We start from the raw sequence: 17,293 nt of genomic DNA on the forward strand, positions 1-17,293 counted from the left end.
TAAGGAACAGGGATCATTGTGGGAAGAAGGGGTGGGAAGATTGTAAAAGCCAGAGAGGGTCAGCAAGTTTTTTTGTGAGAATGTATCTCCTAACAGTCTCACAGTCTCATCTATCTATCTATCTATCTATCTATCTATCTATCTATCTATCTATCTATCTATCTATCTATCTATCTATCTATCTTTTGTCTGTCTGTCTGTCTGTCTGCCTGCCTGTTGATCTATTTGATCTATTTATCTTTCTACAGGTCCATAATGACAGTTATTGAAAAAAGAGGTCATGAATTTGAAAAAGAACAAAGAGGAGTATATGGGAGGGTTTGGAGGGAGGAAAGGGAAGTGTGGGGGAAATGATTTAATTATATTAGAATTTCAAAAAATAAAAGAAATCCTTTTCAAAATTTTTTATTTTGAGATAGAGTCGTGTTGCATTCCCCAGGCTGACTTTGAACTCTGTAGACCAGGCAGGTCTTGAAATTGTTAGCCTCCCAACATGCTGGGACGATAGGCTTGTGCCACTTGGCGACAGATGCTTTTCTGACACTGTATGTTTTTTTTAATTCCTGAAGTTTAGCAACCACTGCATGGAGTAGGGGATATTATTTTAGTACATACTTCAAAGATACAAAACTGAATCATGAGAGGGCTAAGTATTTATTTAAGTCTCTACAAAGCCATAGTCAGAATGTGAACACAGTATGACCCAAGCACCACTCTCTCACTTAGCTTTCCTGTTGTGATTGATGCTTAATGCTTTTTATTTTCAGGAATCAAATATTGATACATGGCTCTGTGTGTGCACTGAAAAATTATTATTTTGTTTTGATTTACTCCTCTTTTGTGTATCTGTTTTGCTTTCATTTTTATAAAAGTCATATTATTATTTAGAAACCAGTGTTTCAATAGTTGTGTTGGTTTAACCCTTGTTTAGCCACTCATGATCAGAAACTTGACAGATGCAGGGCAATTGGATTAAAATCATTTTGACTATCAATCTCTAAGCAGTGATTCATTTCTTCGGGCATCTAGTTCTGCAGAAAGAAAACATAAGCCAAGAAATTTATGTGTGCATGTAGATACACATACTGACAGGTACCCACAGTGAAACACACACTTTAAAAACAGATTCAATTACAGGTCCAAGTTTGACTGTGTCCCAGGAATAGAATAACAAGCAAAAACACTAGACATGAGGTCAGGGTTCACCAAGAAAAACTTCATCTATAGGAAAGAATGCAGACAAGGCAAATGGTCAGAATGTATGGAAAGGACTTGGTTGAGGTCCTTGGACTTCCCAGAGCAGCTTTCTCTGATCCTTTCACTGTTTGTGATGGAACAGCATGGCCAGAGAAACCATGATGAGTTTGTAGGCACTGAATCAGCCTGGGGAAGCCATGAGTCCTGGTGTGTGTGTGTGTGTGTGTGTGTGTGTGTGTGTGTGTGTGTGTGTGAGTGATTTGCCTAGCAGGCTCAGTCATTAAGGGAAAAAGTAGGTTGTTTCTCCTTTCTGTTGACACCTAGCTGATTGCAGTTAAAACTTTGTATCTTAAGCTGGATTATGTTTGCCCACCAATGTCCTGTTCTCTCTCTGGTTGTCGAGGTCACTGTAACTAGATGGGGGCCACAAGGCATCTCTAGCATGTTTATAACTAGTGTTCTTGTTTTGGTGAGTGAAAATATCAGAAGTTGTTAACTTCAAGGTTGTTAACTAGGTGTCCTTGTTTCAATTATTTTTTGTGTGTAATGTTGTGCTTTCCACTAGTTATTTGTTATTAGCCAGTTTTCTGTTATCATAGCATCCCATGGGTAACTTATTTTTTGTTTTCTTCTGAGATGCTCATACCTTTCTCTTAGTGCCTGGACCAGCTAAATTCTATGCTTCCAGGACTCATGGTTTCACAATCTCCCGTGTTCTGGGTATTCTCAGTCTTTATGGTAACCACGCTGTGGTGATGGGAAGAACATTTTATGTCCTTGCTTTCTTACAGTGTAATTTGCAAATGAATCTGTTATGCAGATACATGTTGGGACAATGCTGTCTGTTCGGCCTCACCAAACTAACAACAGCCTCTCATCACTCCACATAGATCAGGCAGATTGGGTTCGCATAAATACTTTAAATAACTGCAAGATTCAGTGAGTGTAAGATACTTTTCTGTTTGAGCTATTGGGTAAGTGTTAATACTATGCATGCTTGTTTTGTTTCTGTTCTAGACTCACCTTCAAATTCTGGAGAGAAACATTGATCCCAGGCAAGTCTACTTCCGGCAAGCTAGTCTCTGCCAGACGCTGGGAGGGAATCCATGTCCGTTGGTGACTATCACTGCCTTTCCTGAATCTAACAGTGCCAAGCATCTGGAGCAGTTCCGTGAGTAGAATTATGATCCTCTTCTTGAAAGCTGGGCTGAGAGGCCCCTCTGAAGTCTTGGTAATGCTCCTTCCATTTTAGACTGCAGACTTGTCTGTCTTGATAGAAATACATCACTGAGTCTTCTTGATTTGACACAAAGAGTAAATGCTGATGTCATTCTGTTGTGAAAGGATGGGGAATATGAATTGTTAACTGTCTGGGATAGGAAATGACCTGCTAGAATACAGAGCAAATCACCAGGCATGGTGACTTCCTCTTTGAAGACAGAACCAGGCCCCTGAATCACATTTTCCAATCTCTAATCCAGGCTCTACTGTCTCCATTTTCGCCGTTGCGCTGTGACTCTCAGCCAGTCAGTATGGGAAGGAAGGAAACAGAATCTTTGAGCCCTGGTTGATGAATTCTCTTGGTAACCCGAGTACCTGTATCTGAATGTCTGAGGATGTTAAGAGGATATAGCCAAAAACCTTGACATCAAAGCAAAACCAAATCAAGAGCGCAGTAGGAACATTGACATCAATTCACACGTGAATACTTATGTAGCCATTCAGACATATGGTTGACACAGACACCCCCCCCAAATACAGATCCACGATGCACCTTAATACTAGAGTCCCAAATATATGTGTCACTGACTTTTTACTGATGAGCTTCATGCCTCACCAAGGGAAGAGAAACAAAAGAGAATGAGTAATGATTTGCAATGCAAAGAAATTTGGAAGATGAAAGAAAGGACTGGAGAATAAAAGCCAAGCTAATTTATCCCCAGAAAATCCTGTCTTACCTGATGAAGTGCTAAGGGTGTTCAGGTGACTCTTGGGTAGAAGAAAACGTAATTTCTCACATCCCATCAGCGTCTGACAGTGGACGCTTAACAACCTGGCTAATCAACAACTGATTGTCCCATCTGAATTAACAAGGCCCTAAAATGCTTTAATGAATAGTAAGGGATTTTTAAAAACAACTCTCTTATGTGCTTTATGCATTTAAGAGCAATTTCTTAGCAGCCACAGAACCCTTTATTTGGCTGATGAGCAGAGCCTGGGAGTTGGAAGTGGTAATCCAGGGCAATCTTCGCTGGGTAATTATTTATTTTAGAAAGTAGATATCTATAAGTCTGTGTTTTACAACTTCTGTTTCTTAGGAGGGGAATATGCAAGATACATGAAAAATATTTTGGTTAATCGTATAAATAGCATGTAGAAATCAGCCCCCATTGATTGACTTATAATTAGTCGTTGTCGTCATCATTGTCTTCTTCTTCTTCTTCTTCTTCTTCTTCTTCTTCTTCTTCTTCTTCTTCTTCTTCTTCTTCTTCTTCTTCTTCTTCCTCTTCCTCTTCCTCTTCCTCTTCCTCTTCCTCTCCTCCTCCTCCTCCTGCTCCTCCTTTTCCTTCTCCTTCTCTTTCTCCTCCTGCTCCTCCTTCTTCATCTTTCCTCCTCCTCTTCTGATCCTCTTTCTTCTTCATCTTTCTTCCTCCTCTTCCTCTTATCCTCTACTTCTTCTTTCTCCTCTTTTTCTTCTATTGGCCTATTTCTTAGAGTTTGGATTTTAGGAACTTACAATCATCTGGTCAAATAAGAGTGATTTTTTTTCTTGCTATTTATGTGGTTAGTTAAAATGCATATTTTCTATCAAAGGTCTCTGGGCCATCCAGACTCTGGGTCCTGGCACTCCAGACAGTGTTAGGGATGGGGTCACTCTCAAGGCATGGGTCTCAGACTGTACCTGTCATTGGTTGTTCACTGTACGCCGTCCTTACCCCATAGGATGTCCCATAGGCAGGACAGACTGTAGGTTGAAAGTTATGTGGCTGGTTTGGTGCCCCAATCCCTCCACTGGTAGTCTTGCCTGGTGACAGGAATGACCAGTTCAGGCTACATACTCTCAATTGCTAGGAATCTTAGCTGGGGTCATCCTTGTAGATTCACGGGAGTTTCCCTTGCACCAGGTTTCTCCTGGACACTGAAATGCTCCCCTTTTCCAATTGACTCTTTCAGTACTCTCCCCCACCCCACCCCACCCCACCCGGGTCCTCATGTTACCATCAGCAGTCTTCATCCCGCAACTGGTAGAACCAACCGTAGAGACACACAATCAGACATTAGGTCGAGCTTGGGGAAGCCTGCTGAAAAGAGGGAAGAAGGAATGTTAGGAGTTAGAGGGGTCAAGGACACCGGAAGCTGATCCACGGAATCAACTAACCTAAAAACACAGGGGCTCACAGAGACTAAACTGACAACCAAGAAGCCTGCATGGGACTGAACCAGGCTCTCACCATATATGTGACAGCTGTGTAGCTTGGTCTTCTTGTGGGACTCCCAACTGTGGGTGCAGGGACTGTCTCTGACTCCTTTTCAGGCTTTTGATACCCTATTGTTCATACTGGGTTGCCTTGCCCAGCTTTCATACATGGGTAGGTGTTTAGTCTTACTTCAACTTGATATGCTATGTTTTGTCAATATCCACAGGAGATCTGCCCTTTTCTGAAGAGAAATTGAGGAGTAGATGAGGGGCGGGGGGATCAGGCAGAGAGGAGGAGGAGAGGAGGGAATAGGAGGAGAGGGGAAATTGGGGTTGGGATGTAAAACAAACAAATGAATACATAAATGTATTTTTCACATGTTTTTCTGCTTAGAATAGCCATGACTTTGTTTGATGCCTATCCTCCACCTTCACCATCTTGAAATTCTTAAAAAAAAATAGTTTCTACCAGGTATTTGTGATAACATGGAAGGAAATTTGAGGCCTTGACTGTTAATCAAGTCACGCACAGAAGGACAAATACCATATAATCTCATTTATGTGTGGAAGCTAAAAATGCAGTTCACAGACTCAGAATCTCTGCTGGTAATTCTTTTTTTTTCTTTTTCTTTTTTTTAAATTAATTTATTTATTAAGGATTTCTGTCTCCTCCCCGCCACCGCCTCCCATTTCCCTCCTCCTCCCTCAATCAAGTCCCTCTCCCTCATCAGCTTGAAGAGCAATCAGGGTTCCCTGACCTGTGAAAAGTCCCAAGTCCAAGGACCGCCCACCTCCATCCAGGTTTAGTAAGGTGTCTGCTGGTAATTCTTTTAGTTAGCTCAACCCAAACCATAGGTGATAAGAGGGAACCTCAATTGCTTCCATAAAATTGGCCTGAGGACAATGGTGGCATTAACTGATTCATGATGGATGGAAGGGCCCATTCCATTGTGAACAATGTCCAGATGATCTTGGATTGTATGAGAGAGTAAACTGAGCAAGCCAAGGGAAGCAAGCAACTAAGACACATTCTTCTGTGGTCTCTGCTTCAATTCCTGTCTCTAGTTCCTGCTCTGTATGAGTTCCTGGCCTGCTTCTTCAGTGATGGACTGTGACATAGAACAGTAGACCAAGTAAACCCTTCACTCCCAGTTTGGTTTCAGTTAGTGTTTCCTGAGAGCAAAGGAGAAACAAACTAACACAGACTCAAGTAGTGTTCTAATGTTCCATGGCTCAGAGATAACCACAGCTGTTAGTGATTTATTGTCATAGTTGAAAATAGCTAGTACAGCGGGTTTTGATATTTCACCCTTAAAGAAATGCTAAATGTTTGAGATGCTTTAGACATCAAAAACTTTTTTTTTTTTAGATCATGGCTCATTGTAAATATACTGAATTCTCACACTTTCTCATAAATATGAACATGTTATGTGTCTATTAAAAACTTAAAAGTTAAGGGCCTCCATAGTAAATAAATAAATAAACAAGTTTTGATAAAGGGCCTTTGATTCACATTTTGCAGTGTGCTTTGCAAATTGTGTATCTGATTCTAGATAATCCAAGGTTAATTAAAATGTAGGCAAGGCTGGTACTTTTCTGTATTATCATCTTATTTTTCCAGATCCTACAAGAAGAATTCCAGCCTATTTTGCCCATTCACTCACAGAAAAACCAACCAGCAAACAAACAAACAACAAACAAAACAAACAGCCCCCCACCCTGAATTGTGTGTGTTATATGACTATCTTAGTTAGGGTTTCTATTTCATTGATAAAACACCTTGATCAGAAGCAGTTTGGGGCAGAAAAGGGTTTATTTCAGCTTACAGCCCATTCCACATCATGGTCCATCATTGAGGGATGCTCGAGCGGGAACTCAGGGCAGAAACCTGGGAGCAATGCAGAGGCCATGGAGGACTGCTGTTCAATGGCTGGCTCCTCATGACTTGCTCATTCTACTTTCTTAAAAACTCAGGACCACTAGGCCAGGGGTGGCTGGGCCCTCCCACATCCATTATTAATCTAAACAAGTACCTTACAGACTTGCCTATGGGCCATCGTATGGAGTTATTTTATTAATTGCGGTTCTCTATTCTCAGTTAACTGTAGCTCATGTCCAGTTGACATAAAATGAGCCAGCATACTGGCTGATTGTTATCTTTTATTCAAGGATTAGTTCCAGCAAATCCCATTCTACAGGCATGACAAGTGCGACTCAGGGAGGTTCAGTACCATGACCAATGGCGGTGTCAGATTTCCAACCTTGGTATTTTGACTCTGGAGTCTACAAACAAAGTCAGCATGTCGACTCCGTCCTCATGCTTTGTGCATTAGTATTCTGGCTTCACTCTGAGCAGGGTCTTCCCTATATACTTTGTGTGTGACTTGATAGGAAGTTAGGGTAGTTGTTGTGGCGACTCATAGTAAATAAACCCCAGATATCCAGCTCTCTTGCTGCTTACAATGAATTTTATTTACTTTTCTCTTCCTTACGTCGCTGTTCCGGGCACAGGAGCAGAAAGGTATAGATTGTGTTCTTTCCTTAGACCCTTTACATCCCACAACAGAGCTCATACTATAGAGACTGTAGAGTCTGTGGGTGTCTACAGACTCAGACAGCCATATATTAAAATTTTTGTTATATTTTTTATTGTTTGAAACATTTATGCTTGCATACAGTGTATCTTTATCATATCCACCTTCCAATCCCCTTCCAGTTTCTCCTGGAGGGGGGGTCTCCCAACATATCTCCCTCCTAACTTCATCAGTATGATTAGCATCATCATTATATTTAATGTACTGGATTCAATTAGTGCTTCCCGTCTGCACATGGCTGTAAGCACATTTGCGGTGCACAAATGCCATCTCCGGGTCTGTAAAATAAGAACAACCCCACACAATGTAAACACCATCTACTCCAAAGTGCAATTAACCATGCCTGTAATCCAGAAGTAAAACCACTTAACTTCCTGTGAACCATAGAAGGCAATGTATTGATTTCGAACACAGCAAATGAGCCAGAGGCTCGGGGTTCTTTGCCTCCAGGCCTCCCTCCAGGTGAGCTTAAATTGTCTCACTTGTTTCTTCCTCGGGAGAGCATGGGCTGGCTTCAGTCAGGTGCGGGTTGCATAGCCGAGATGCAACCTGGTTCTGGTTCAATGGCTGCCACTCACTTTTCAGAGGGAGGGGTTTGTACAGTGAAGGGGTTTCTTTCAGCTCTGTAGGATTATCACTTGAGCTTTCTTTCAGAAACCCTAAGAATACCAGTGTGACTGTGGGGCCCAATGAAAACCTCCTTCCTCAAGGCTGGTTCCCTTGGCCATTTCTTGTAAATGCCCACAACTGATCATTTCTAAGGATGATTTATTGATTACTTTTACTTCTTCCTTGGGTGTAGACTCCCTAGAGTCTCCCAGAAGCATTTATTTGGTTTGATTTATTTTTCTAAAGTATTTTTCTCTTTTAAAAAGTTATTTTCCTGGAATGGGCTTGCCTGACTTTCTTGGCGAAAGTTTAGAACTCACCAGATTTACCGGCTATATATTTTATTTCTGCTTGGAGAATTGAGGATGATGTTTTCCTATAATGCTCCTAAGAGGAGACTCATGGTTTGGTACCTGAAACTTAAAGCCCCTAGAGGCAAGATCCTGGCAGATCTTCAAGACTCTAACACATATCTGTCCTTTTCAGTGGAACAGTGATTAGGAAGCATGAGAATGCACCTAGGGTGTCATGTGGCTAGGGAATCCCTGTAGTTGAATGGATAATGACATCATTGGCTTGGGTGTTGATTTCATTTCCTTGGTGGATTTGTTGCATTGTCTTGTCCTGGTCTGGGCTATACTGATAGTGACTTATTTTCTTATGAACTCTTGCTCTACTTTTATGTGGAGTTTTTTTGGGTATGCGTGTGTGTGTGTGGGGTGGGGTGGGGAACTACTTAGTCTGTTCTCTGAGCTGAGGACAGACAAGGCCAGTTTTTCCCATCTGTGGTTGCTGCCCTCCTGTATGACTGACAGCGAGGGGACTGTTTGGCATGCACAACATTGTTTAGGGCTTTTGTTTAGTTCTTCTAGTTTTTCAGTTCTCTGTTGGGTGCAATAAATTCCACCAGTATAGCTTTGTTCCGTTTCCTGCTGGAGGTCCACCTACCAGAGTGCAGTTACTTCCAGGTCATCTGGATTGTGTCATCACAGCTGCAGCTACCTTGATTGGAGCCGCAGCAAGAAATCCAGTTAGGTGATAAAATTAGTGGGTCTGCTGGCAGAGGAAGTTTACTGAGTCATTGACCTAGTGTATTCTGGGAACTGAAGAGGCAACTGATTGACCTCCCTAACTATGACCATTTCCAACTATGACTCTTTCCAACATGGCTCTTGGCCATCATCTTACTCTGAAGTCCACCATATCACTTTTTTTTAATTGAAAAAATGTTCATATAATATATTTTGATCATGGTGTCCCTTATTCTGATCATGGTGTCCCCTTACCCAACTCTTTCCAGAACCTCCCCATTTGCCTACCTACCCAACTCCATGCCTTCTTTCTCTCTGGAAAGCAAACAATCAGACAAACCAAAAGACCAAACAAAGCAAAACGAAGGAGAAATAATGAGAAAACACAAGATATTCGCACACATACACACTACCAGTTGGGCTGTCGCTTTTTAAACAAAACACTAAAAATCTTTGGTGTTCTAGCTAAGTTATCTAGGGCAGCCTTGAACTTCTGGTCTGCCAACTCCAGCCCCTAATAGTAATTTACAGGCCCATGTCCCTAGGTAGTAATGACTCTTACTCAAGACCTTTGATCTCTTTTATACTCCTTGTCTTTATCTCTGATTTGCAGAAGACTGCTCAATAAACTCTCATAACAGTCTTCTCCCAGGAGAGTGGGAAGTGATTACTTGGAAAGGAGACTCCAGGTCACCGTTCCATATTCTCCATCATCTCATCCCTTTCTCTCTGTTTCAGGAGAAATCTCCCCAGAAATATGTATGATCAAAGCACACTACTTTGTACAGCCCTCCAGCATTTTGTTAACCCTTCTACTTTCTTTTTATATTGTCATATTCTGAAGGATCCATTTATACACAAAGAAAACTGAGACCTATTTTTTTCTTTAGAGTTGCATTTCTGCAATGGATGCTTCATTTTTTTCAGAAACTTTCTGGCCAAATTGGACACAGATACATATACCAGCATGCATACACATATATGAATATGTGTACACATGTATATGTGAACATAGTCTTGTCTAACATTCTCTCATCTGTAAGAGTAGTTAGTATGAGAGGTGATAATTGCTGTAAGGACCTTTTCTGGAAAGGACATGTCATCCTCTTGTGAGCAGGTCCTATTCTCCAGCCGAGTTGCTATTGGCTGACTGGATGGTGAGAAGCCAGGAAACAACAAAGGTACATGAGGGGGTGGCTATGCTATTTTTGCAACTGAGGCACCTCCACCCTGCACTTATTATAGCTAAAAGAGCAGAGTATAACCTTTCTATGTCTCCGGAGGTGAGATAATCTCACTCTACTGCCTGGGTCTCCCACGGTTAGCATGTTGCTCTTTCCAGGGAGCCAAGGCGGAGGGAGCTAAGGAGGCTGCACTTGTAGTTGTTAAAGAATACCTTTCTCTTTTTCTTCTTCTAAAATTGTTCTTACAGAAGCAATGTTCTGTTCAGCCTGCCATTATGCTAAAAGCTTTTCCTTGGAAGACAATAGCTGTTCTCAGGGAGGAAAAAAAAAAGAGATTTACATGAGGTCCCAAGGGTGTAATGAGCTACCACAAGGCACCTGCCTGGGGTTGGGAGTTGTCACTTGTAAGTGGTTTTAAATTAGAACCGAGTGGAAAAATACACAGTTACAGAATTCCCCTTTTGGCTCCTTTGCAAATCATTTCCCGTCCTCTCTGGCCTTTGTCTGTTTTGAGATGCGTCGTCTGGTATGGAGGACAGAGCTTTCTGTTAGAGAGAGCTACAAGAGACAACAGTGGCAATGTAAAACAGAAACTCAAGTCAAGTGAAAAACCTCTCAATCCTGGAAATTTCTAAAAGTTTTTTTGTTTTGTTTTGTTTTGTTTTGAAACCTCCTTCCAAAGGCAGGGGCAACCAAGCGATCCTGTGTAATCACCGGATTTTACAGTATGGAAGTGCTCCACTTTGGGGAGTCTAGCAAAGGGGCAGTAGAGGCCATGCTAGACTCCCCACCTCTGGCCTCCTTCTTAAGCCTTCTCCTTTTGTCCTCCATAGAATGTGCTGCATCTGGCAGTGCTTTGCTCGAGCACAGAATCATTATCAGAACATACTGCTCTGCTGTGTCTCTTTGGAAATGGGAAAGCAGGTTAGAATTAGAGAACCCAAGCTGTACCCATTTCCTGCCTTGGGATCGTGGTAGACAGTAGGGATATAAAGATAATATTATCCCATAATATTATCCCATCCCTTGTGATTAAGGGGCTCACGAGAGAGAGAGAGAGAGAGAGAGAGAGAGAGAGAGAGAGAGAGAGAGAGAGAGAGAGAGTCATATAAATAGGTCTTAGTCACTGTTCTGCCACCATGACCAAAGCAAGTCTCTAATAGAAAGCATTTAGGGTTCCCTGACCTGTGGGAAGCCCAAGGACCACCCACCTCTATCCAGGTCTCCTAAGGTGAGCATCCAAACTGCCTAGGCTCCCCCAAAGCCAGTACGTGCAGTAGGATCAAAAACCCACTGCGATTGTTCTCGAGCAGATGAGGGAGGGTGACTTGATCGGGGGAGGGAGAGGGAAATGGGAGACGGTGGCGGGGAGGAGGCAGAAATCCTTAATAAATAAATAAATTAAAAAAATAAATATATGTATATAGATAATTAAAAAACAAAATAATAGTTGCATCATGTTAAGCCTCCAAATCTGTAAAAAAAAAAAAAGAAAGCATTTAGTTGGGGACTTGCTTATGGTTTCAAAGGTCTAGTCTGTTACCATCTCGATGGGAAGCATGCAGCATGCAAGCAGGTTCTGTAGCAGTAGTTGAGAGCTACATCCTGGACTATAGGCAGAGGGGGAGAGATCTGACAAGGGCTTTTAAAACCTCAAAGCCTTCCCCAGTGATACACTTCCTCCAGCAAGGCCACTGCTACACTAACAAGGTCACACCTCCTAATCCTTTTAATCATCCCCAAATAGTGCCACTTCCTGATAACTAAGCATCCAAACGCATGGGCCAATGGGGGCCATTCTTGTTCAAACCATCACAACAAAGTACACAGCAACAGGGGGAAAACAAAATGCAATGAAGGCACAGAGCAGAGAAGACTTACCAAGGGTAGACTTATACACACAAGGCACCCCAAAAGAAACCATTGTACATAGTACTCTCATTAACAGGACTTCCAAAAAACCACAGGTGGATATCCCGAAGGTATTAAAGAGCTACCTGACTCTTCCTTGAGTCTACATAAAAGAGAATCTGTGAAGCACACTGAAGCCATCCTCAGTTTGTCCTCATGCATCTCGCTGTGGTTGATCTGTACACATGAAAGCAGGAACTTATAAACTACAGCTCTTGTAACACAAATGCTAACATTTCATTGCATTTACATCAGTCGAGTAGCTTTTTATTGCTTTTAATTTTAGTCAGGTTATGTCAATTAAAGAAAGATCAAGAATCTGTCCTTCCCACAAGGCTAGTTGGAGGAGGTGGGAAAGATTATAAAGCCCAATAGGTAAATAAATTGGTGGGTATCATATCATATAGATATTTTACTCTTGGAAGGGTATTGGGCTCCAGCTTAAGATATAGCTCCAGGCCTTCTTTAGAAACCAACTCTGAGGCAGGATCTCACTGAGTTGCCTAGGCTGATGTGAATCATATAATCACTGTCTCACCTGAGGTTACAAGCCTACATCACCAAGACTGGCCTGTTGTTAGAAATATTTATAAAATATTATTTGGTAGCAGTAGTTGCCTCTTAGATTAAGAAGTAAATCACTGCTATGCCATTACTAGGGATAATAAAAGAAAGATGCAATGGAAATGCCACTTGGTCTGCATCTTGAGTGGGCTTCTATGTTCAAGAAGGTTGTGTGCCAGCATTAGGGCATGCACACCCGAGCGCATGTGTTCATGATTTTATGAGACAGAAAAACATCACACACACAGGAAGCCCTAGGTATGATTCTGTTAGTATTAGAATATCAGGGCAATAGCATGGCAGAAGATTGAAGGACAAAACTAATGTGGGAAAAGTTGTTTGCATTAAATGGTGAATGATCTTCATTTTCACATCAGGAAGATTAACTTAAAGTCAGTGTTGACTTACTGGGATATTAGAAGCAGGACAGTAAGATCAAATTCATCTCTGAGGGAAGGTTAGGGACAATATGGTAGAAAATAATTTGAACTGACCAGGCAGGGGTGGCTCATGCCTTTAATCCCAGCACTCAGAAGGCAGAGGCAGACAGGAATCTCTGTGAGTTAGAGGCCAGCCTGGCCTATAAAGTGAGTTCCTGGATAGCCAGTACTGTTTATTACACAGGGATAAAAGGGAATGATGGGCAAGGGGTGATGATGGATAGGTTAATGCTAGCAAAACTCTATATAAGAAAGAACAAACACTTAAGACTTGGGGACAATGCAGAAGAAAAGTCAAAGATAGTGAGAGCTAGAGGGTCAGGGAGTTTTCTGAGACTGTGTTGCCCAATAATCTCAGAAGCCACACCCATAAAATCTTACAGACGTGACAACCTAAGCATGACCTGAATAAGGTAGCACAATCGACATGCCAGAGTGCACAGGGGCAAGCTTATAAGGCTTTTCTCCTACACAGCTACAGAAAATTAAATAATGCCGAGAGTGTGAGAAATAGATTTTTCCCAGGGAGGAGTGCAAAAATCAGTTCCTCAATTCTGAATTTTCGGTCCTGAGAACATACAGAGAAGTAGCATGGTATAGAATGTACATGTTATATTTAGGAATATATATGTGTATTCATATATGCATGTAGCAATTAATTGATGTGGGATTTCCCTCTGTGTTCTGTGAATATCATTGGTTAATAAAAGGACTGCTTTGAGCCAATAGCAAAGTAAGGCAGAAAGAGGTAGGTGGGGAAAACTGAAGTGAATGCTGGGAGAAAGAAGGCAGAGTCAGAGAGAAACCATGTAACCTCGCCAGAAACTGACACCGGAACTTTAGCTGGTAAGCCACAGCCACATGACCATACACAGATTAATAGAAATAGATTACATTAATATGTAAGAGTTAGCCAATAAAAAGCTAGAGCTAATGGGCCAAGCAGTGATGTAATCAATATAGTTTTTGTATGATTATTTGGGGGCTAAGTGGCCAGGAACCAACAGGTAGCTCCCGTCCCCGACAATTAAAAAAAAAAGACTATGAATTTGGAAGAAAGCAAGGAGGAGTATATGGCAGCATTTGAAGAAAGGACAGGACATGGGGAGATGATGCAATTATAATCCCAAAAATAAAAGAAGGAAAAAAAGGAAAATGGTTGTAGGGAAGGATGCGTTCAGTATTGGAAACATTCATTTTTCAGAGTCCTGAAAATTACCTGAGAACTCAGTAGAATCATAATTATAAAGCCAATATGTGGTGAAATATAATCCAATTCAGAGGGAAATAAAACAAATCTTACATTACTTGAATAATTTGCCCAATTAACAATGAGACCAATGTTGTCTAGATGTGGTTATTGTACCAGAAACAAAAAAGATATTTTATCAGCATCGAATTCCAGAACAGTCTAGTCTATAAATTGGCTCACTTGATAAAATGATTTACATATTTTAAGGTAATGAACTGTTTACAAAGCATTAATGTATGACTAATTTTTCCATGCAGCAGCCCTTTGAAGTAAGGATACAAAAACATAAGTACATTTATTATCTCCAGTTTCAGATGATGAAATTGAGACTCTGAAAAAGTGACAAACCAATACACGAAGCAGAGCTTAGATTTTAATGAAAATGTTTGGATTTTCAAACCCACGGTCTTAGTCCTTTCCCTCTTCCACACTTTTCGGCTGTGCAGTAATGAAGGTCGTCAGCATCAAGCCACAGGGCTGAATGTGGTGGCACAGGCTTATAGTTCTACAGTTGGGAGGGAGAGGCAGTCAGGTTTCTATGAGTTTTAGGCAGCTTGCATTACATTGAGAGTTCTAGGCTAGTCAGGGCTATATAGTAAGGCCAGTGCCCAAAGACAGAAAATGTAAGATGTATTTCTCCATCTATGTGTTTTCTGCATGTGAGAATAACATTCTACAGGCTAAATATACCAAGCTTCTCTGATATGTAGAACTCTTAGGTTAAAAGTAATAGCCATTCTAATTTTAGTCAAAGCTGAATTTTACTTCCCCTGTGAGATTAGCTTTCTTACCTCTTGGATCTCTTTGCCAATGCTCTACAACCCCTGGAGCCCCTCCCCCCTTTTTATATTTCTCAAACACAGCGGTCTCGTTATCTCTCCCAGCCACTGAATTTGCTGTTCCCTCTGAGCCCAAGCTTTGCATGGTTGCTTTCTCCTTGCCATCTATTAGCTTAACTTTGGTCCAGCAAGTCTTCCTGGGTCACTACGTGTAATGCTGCTTCCTCCCTCGTAATGTCCTTATCTCAAGACCTTGTCGCAGTTTCCTCCTAGCTCCTGTGACTGAGCTCCATGAAAGCACAGACTGTGTGTAGCTGTCACCATTACGTCTTTAGAAACTAGCATTCCCCGCACAGAATACTTAATGAACAAATACATAAAATTCTTGCATCTGTTCTTGTTCCTACTTTTACAAACCGTGTCTTTAGCCTCTCTCCAGCTTTTGGGAGGGTTAGCTCCTTCCTTGAGCTTTTTAGGGTCCCCGAGGATAGCTTCAAATGATCTCAGAAAGCTGCCATGGGCTGACGTCACCATCACGAGCTATTAATTCTTCCTTGGGACTATGTCCTTGTAGTTATCTGCTTTGATTTTCATCTCTGCTGTTCTGTGCGGTGCTGAAGAGGACTTTGCCCATGCCATTACAGCATCTTCAAAAGTCGCTGGATTCCAGGTAGAGGTGAGGGGAATAATACTATTCAAAACCGTGCCACACATCAGTAGCATCTGGCACCCGAGATTATCCAAGTTTTTTTGGGGGCCAAATGGCTCCTTCATCACTGGCTACGAGGGGACTAGTTGGCAATCTCAGCATCCATAGTCTAAATGCTTTTATTTTTAGAGTTTCTACAACTCAAAACCTAAACAATTCCTCTCATGTATCCTCCACATCTATCAACAGGTACCCCAAAAGGTGGGTCATTAGCAGCCTTTCAGTTCCCATACCAAACACAGAGTACTCCTTTGTACCAATCAAATGGCACCCTGATGAATATATTTCACAGAAGACTCACATAAGGACCCTGCGATAGCCATGACAAGTGTCATTAAAATATATTATTTTTTAAAATAAAACTGTTGATTATGGGTGTTCCATAGAAAATTTTAAAACTGTACTATTTTTTTTTTTAAGAAAAAGCTAGAGATAGGTTGAATGTGGTGAGTCCACCTGAGTTAAGGAGGAGCCCAGAAGAAGTCTTAATTTAATAGGCAGTTGCTCCTTCCCAGCAAAGGGTTCGTAAGCGTACATGGTGACATAATAGCCTCTAAATCTAGAGAGTAGGCAAAACTGTTCTCTTATTTTTTCTACTTCTCTACATTTTAGAAAATGACTAAGTTAGAGTGAAACTAAAAATGGTTAGAGAAGAGAAATTCTTGCCTGTCATTTATCTTGAAATGCCTCTGTTGTTCTTACTCAATTTCAGTGTAGTCTAACATAGCAGTGAAAGTATTCTCCTTTCCAGTGTGAAAGCAGCGTGGTGGAGGAGATGAGGGAAGCGAGCGTTAATGAGCTGTGCATGGTCACTTAGGTATTAAACATAGAACCAGAAGTCAGAATTAACCCTTCTCTCATGATAGAAAGCCTTGTGTTGCTAATATAGTGCTTATGGAATAATTTGTAGAATGCATAGGTATAGATTAAGGGACAAGAATAAAATGTTCACCCATGAATACACCATCCAGTTTAAGAAATGTATTCATCCATAGTTAGCTCCATATGATAGATTTCCCCCATGTGTTTGCAACATTACTGCCTTGGTGTGACTACATTTTAAGTGTGATATAAAACAGACATAAACTTGTACGAAATTTGCCAAGGAACGAGTAATGATAAGCACAGACAAATATGCCAATGTGGTTCAATCACAAAAAGGTTTAAGAGTTATATATAATTACATACACTTAAGTAAAAACAATCTTAAAGTATATGAAGAAAGGCCTATGCCCACTCTTCCTCTGTTTCTGTTCTGAAAAGGGCAGGACTCCCATGGATAGCAACAAAGCATGACATATAAACATGTGGTAGGGTTAAGCACCTGTCCTTGTATAAAGACTTGGCAAGGCAACCCAGTAAGAGGAATAGGGTACCAAAAGCTAGTCAAAGCATTAAGGACAGCCCCTGCTTCCACTCTTAGGACTCCCCACAAGTAGACCAAAGCTACACAACTGTAACATGTATGTAGAGAGACTAGGTCAGTCCTATGCAGGCTTTCTGGTTGTTAGTTCAGAATGTGGGCTCCTATGAGTCCAGGTTAGGTGTCTCTGTGGCTTTTATCTTGTGATGTTGTTAAACTCTCTGGCTCCTACAATCCTTCTT

The 17,293-nt window shown here is 41.3% G+C and overlaps 1 protein-coding gene across 2 annotated transcripts in view; it reads left to right on the forward strand.

The window, feature by feature from the left end:
- Agbl1 (AGBL carboxypeptidase 1) overlaps positions 1 to 17,293 on the forward strand; it is a 768,202-nt gene that overhangs the window by 189,493 nt on the left and 561,416 nt on the right. For both annotated transcript variants that reach the window (XM_075952813.1, XM_075952814.1), the window contains exon 17: positions 2,215 to 2,368. In XM_075952813.1, the coding sequence (XP_075808928.1) occupies positions 2,215 to 2,368 (154 nt within the window). The remainder of the gene's footprint in view (positions 1 to 2,214; positions 2,369 to 17,293) is intronic.

This window comes from Microtus pennsylvanicus, chromosome 18, assembly GCF_037038515.1.
Source record: "Microtus pennsylvanicus isolate mMicPen1 chromosome 18, mMicPen1.hap1, whole genome shotgun sequence".
Classification (NCBI taxonomy): domain Eukaryota; kingdom Metazoa; phylum Chordata; class Mammalia; order Rodentia; family Cricetidae; genus Microtus; species Microtus pennsylvanicus.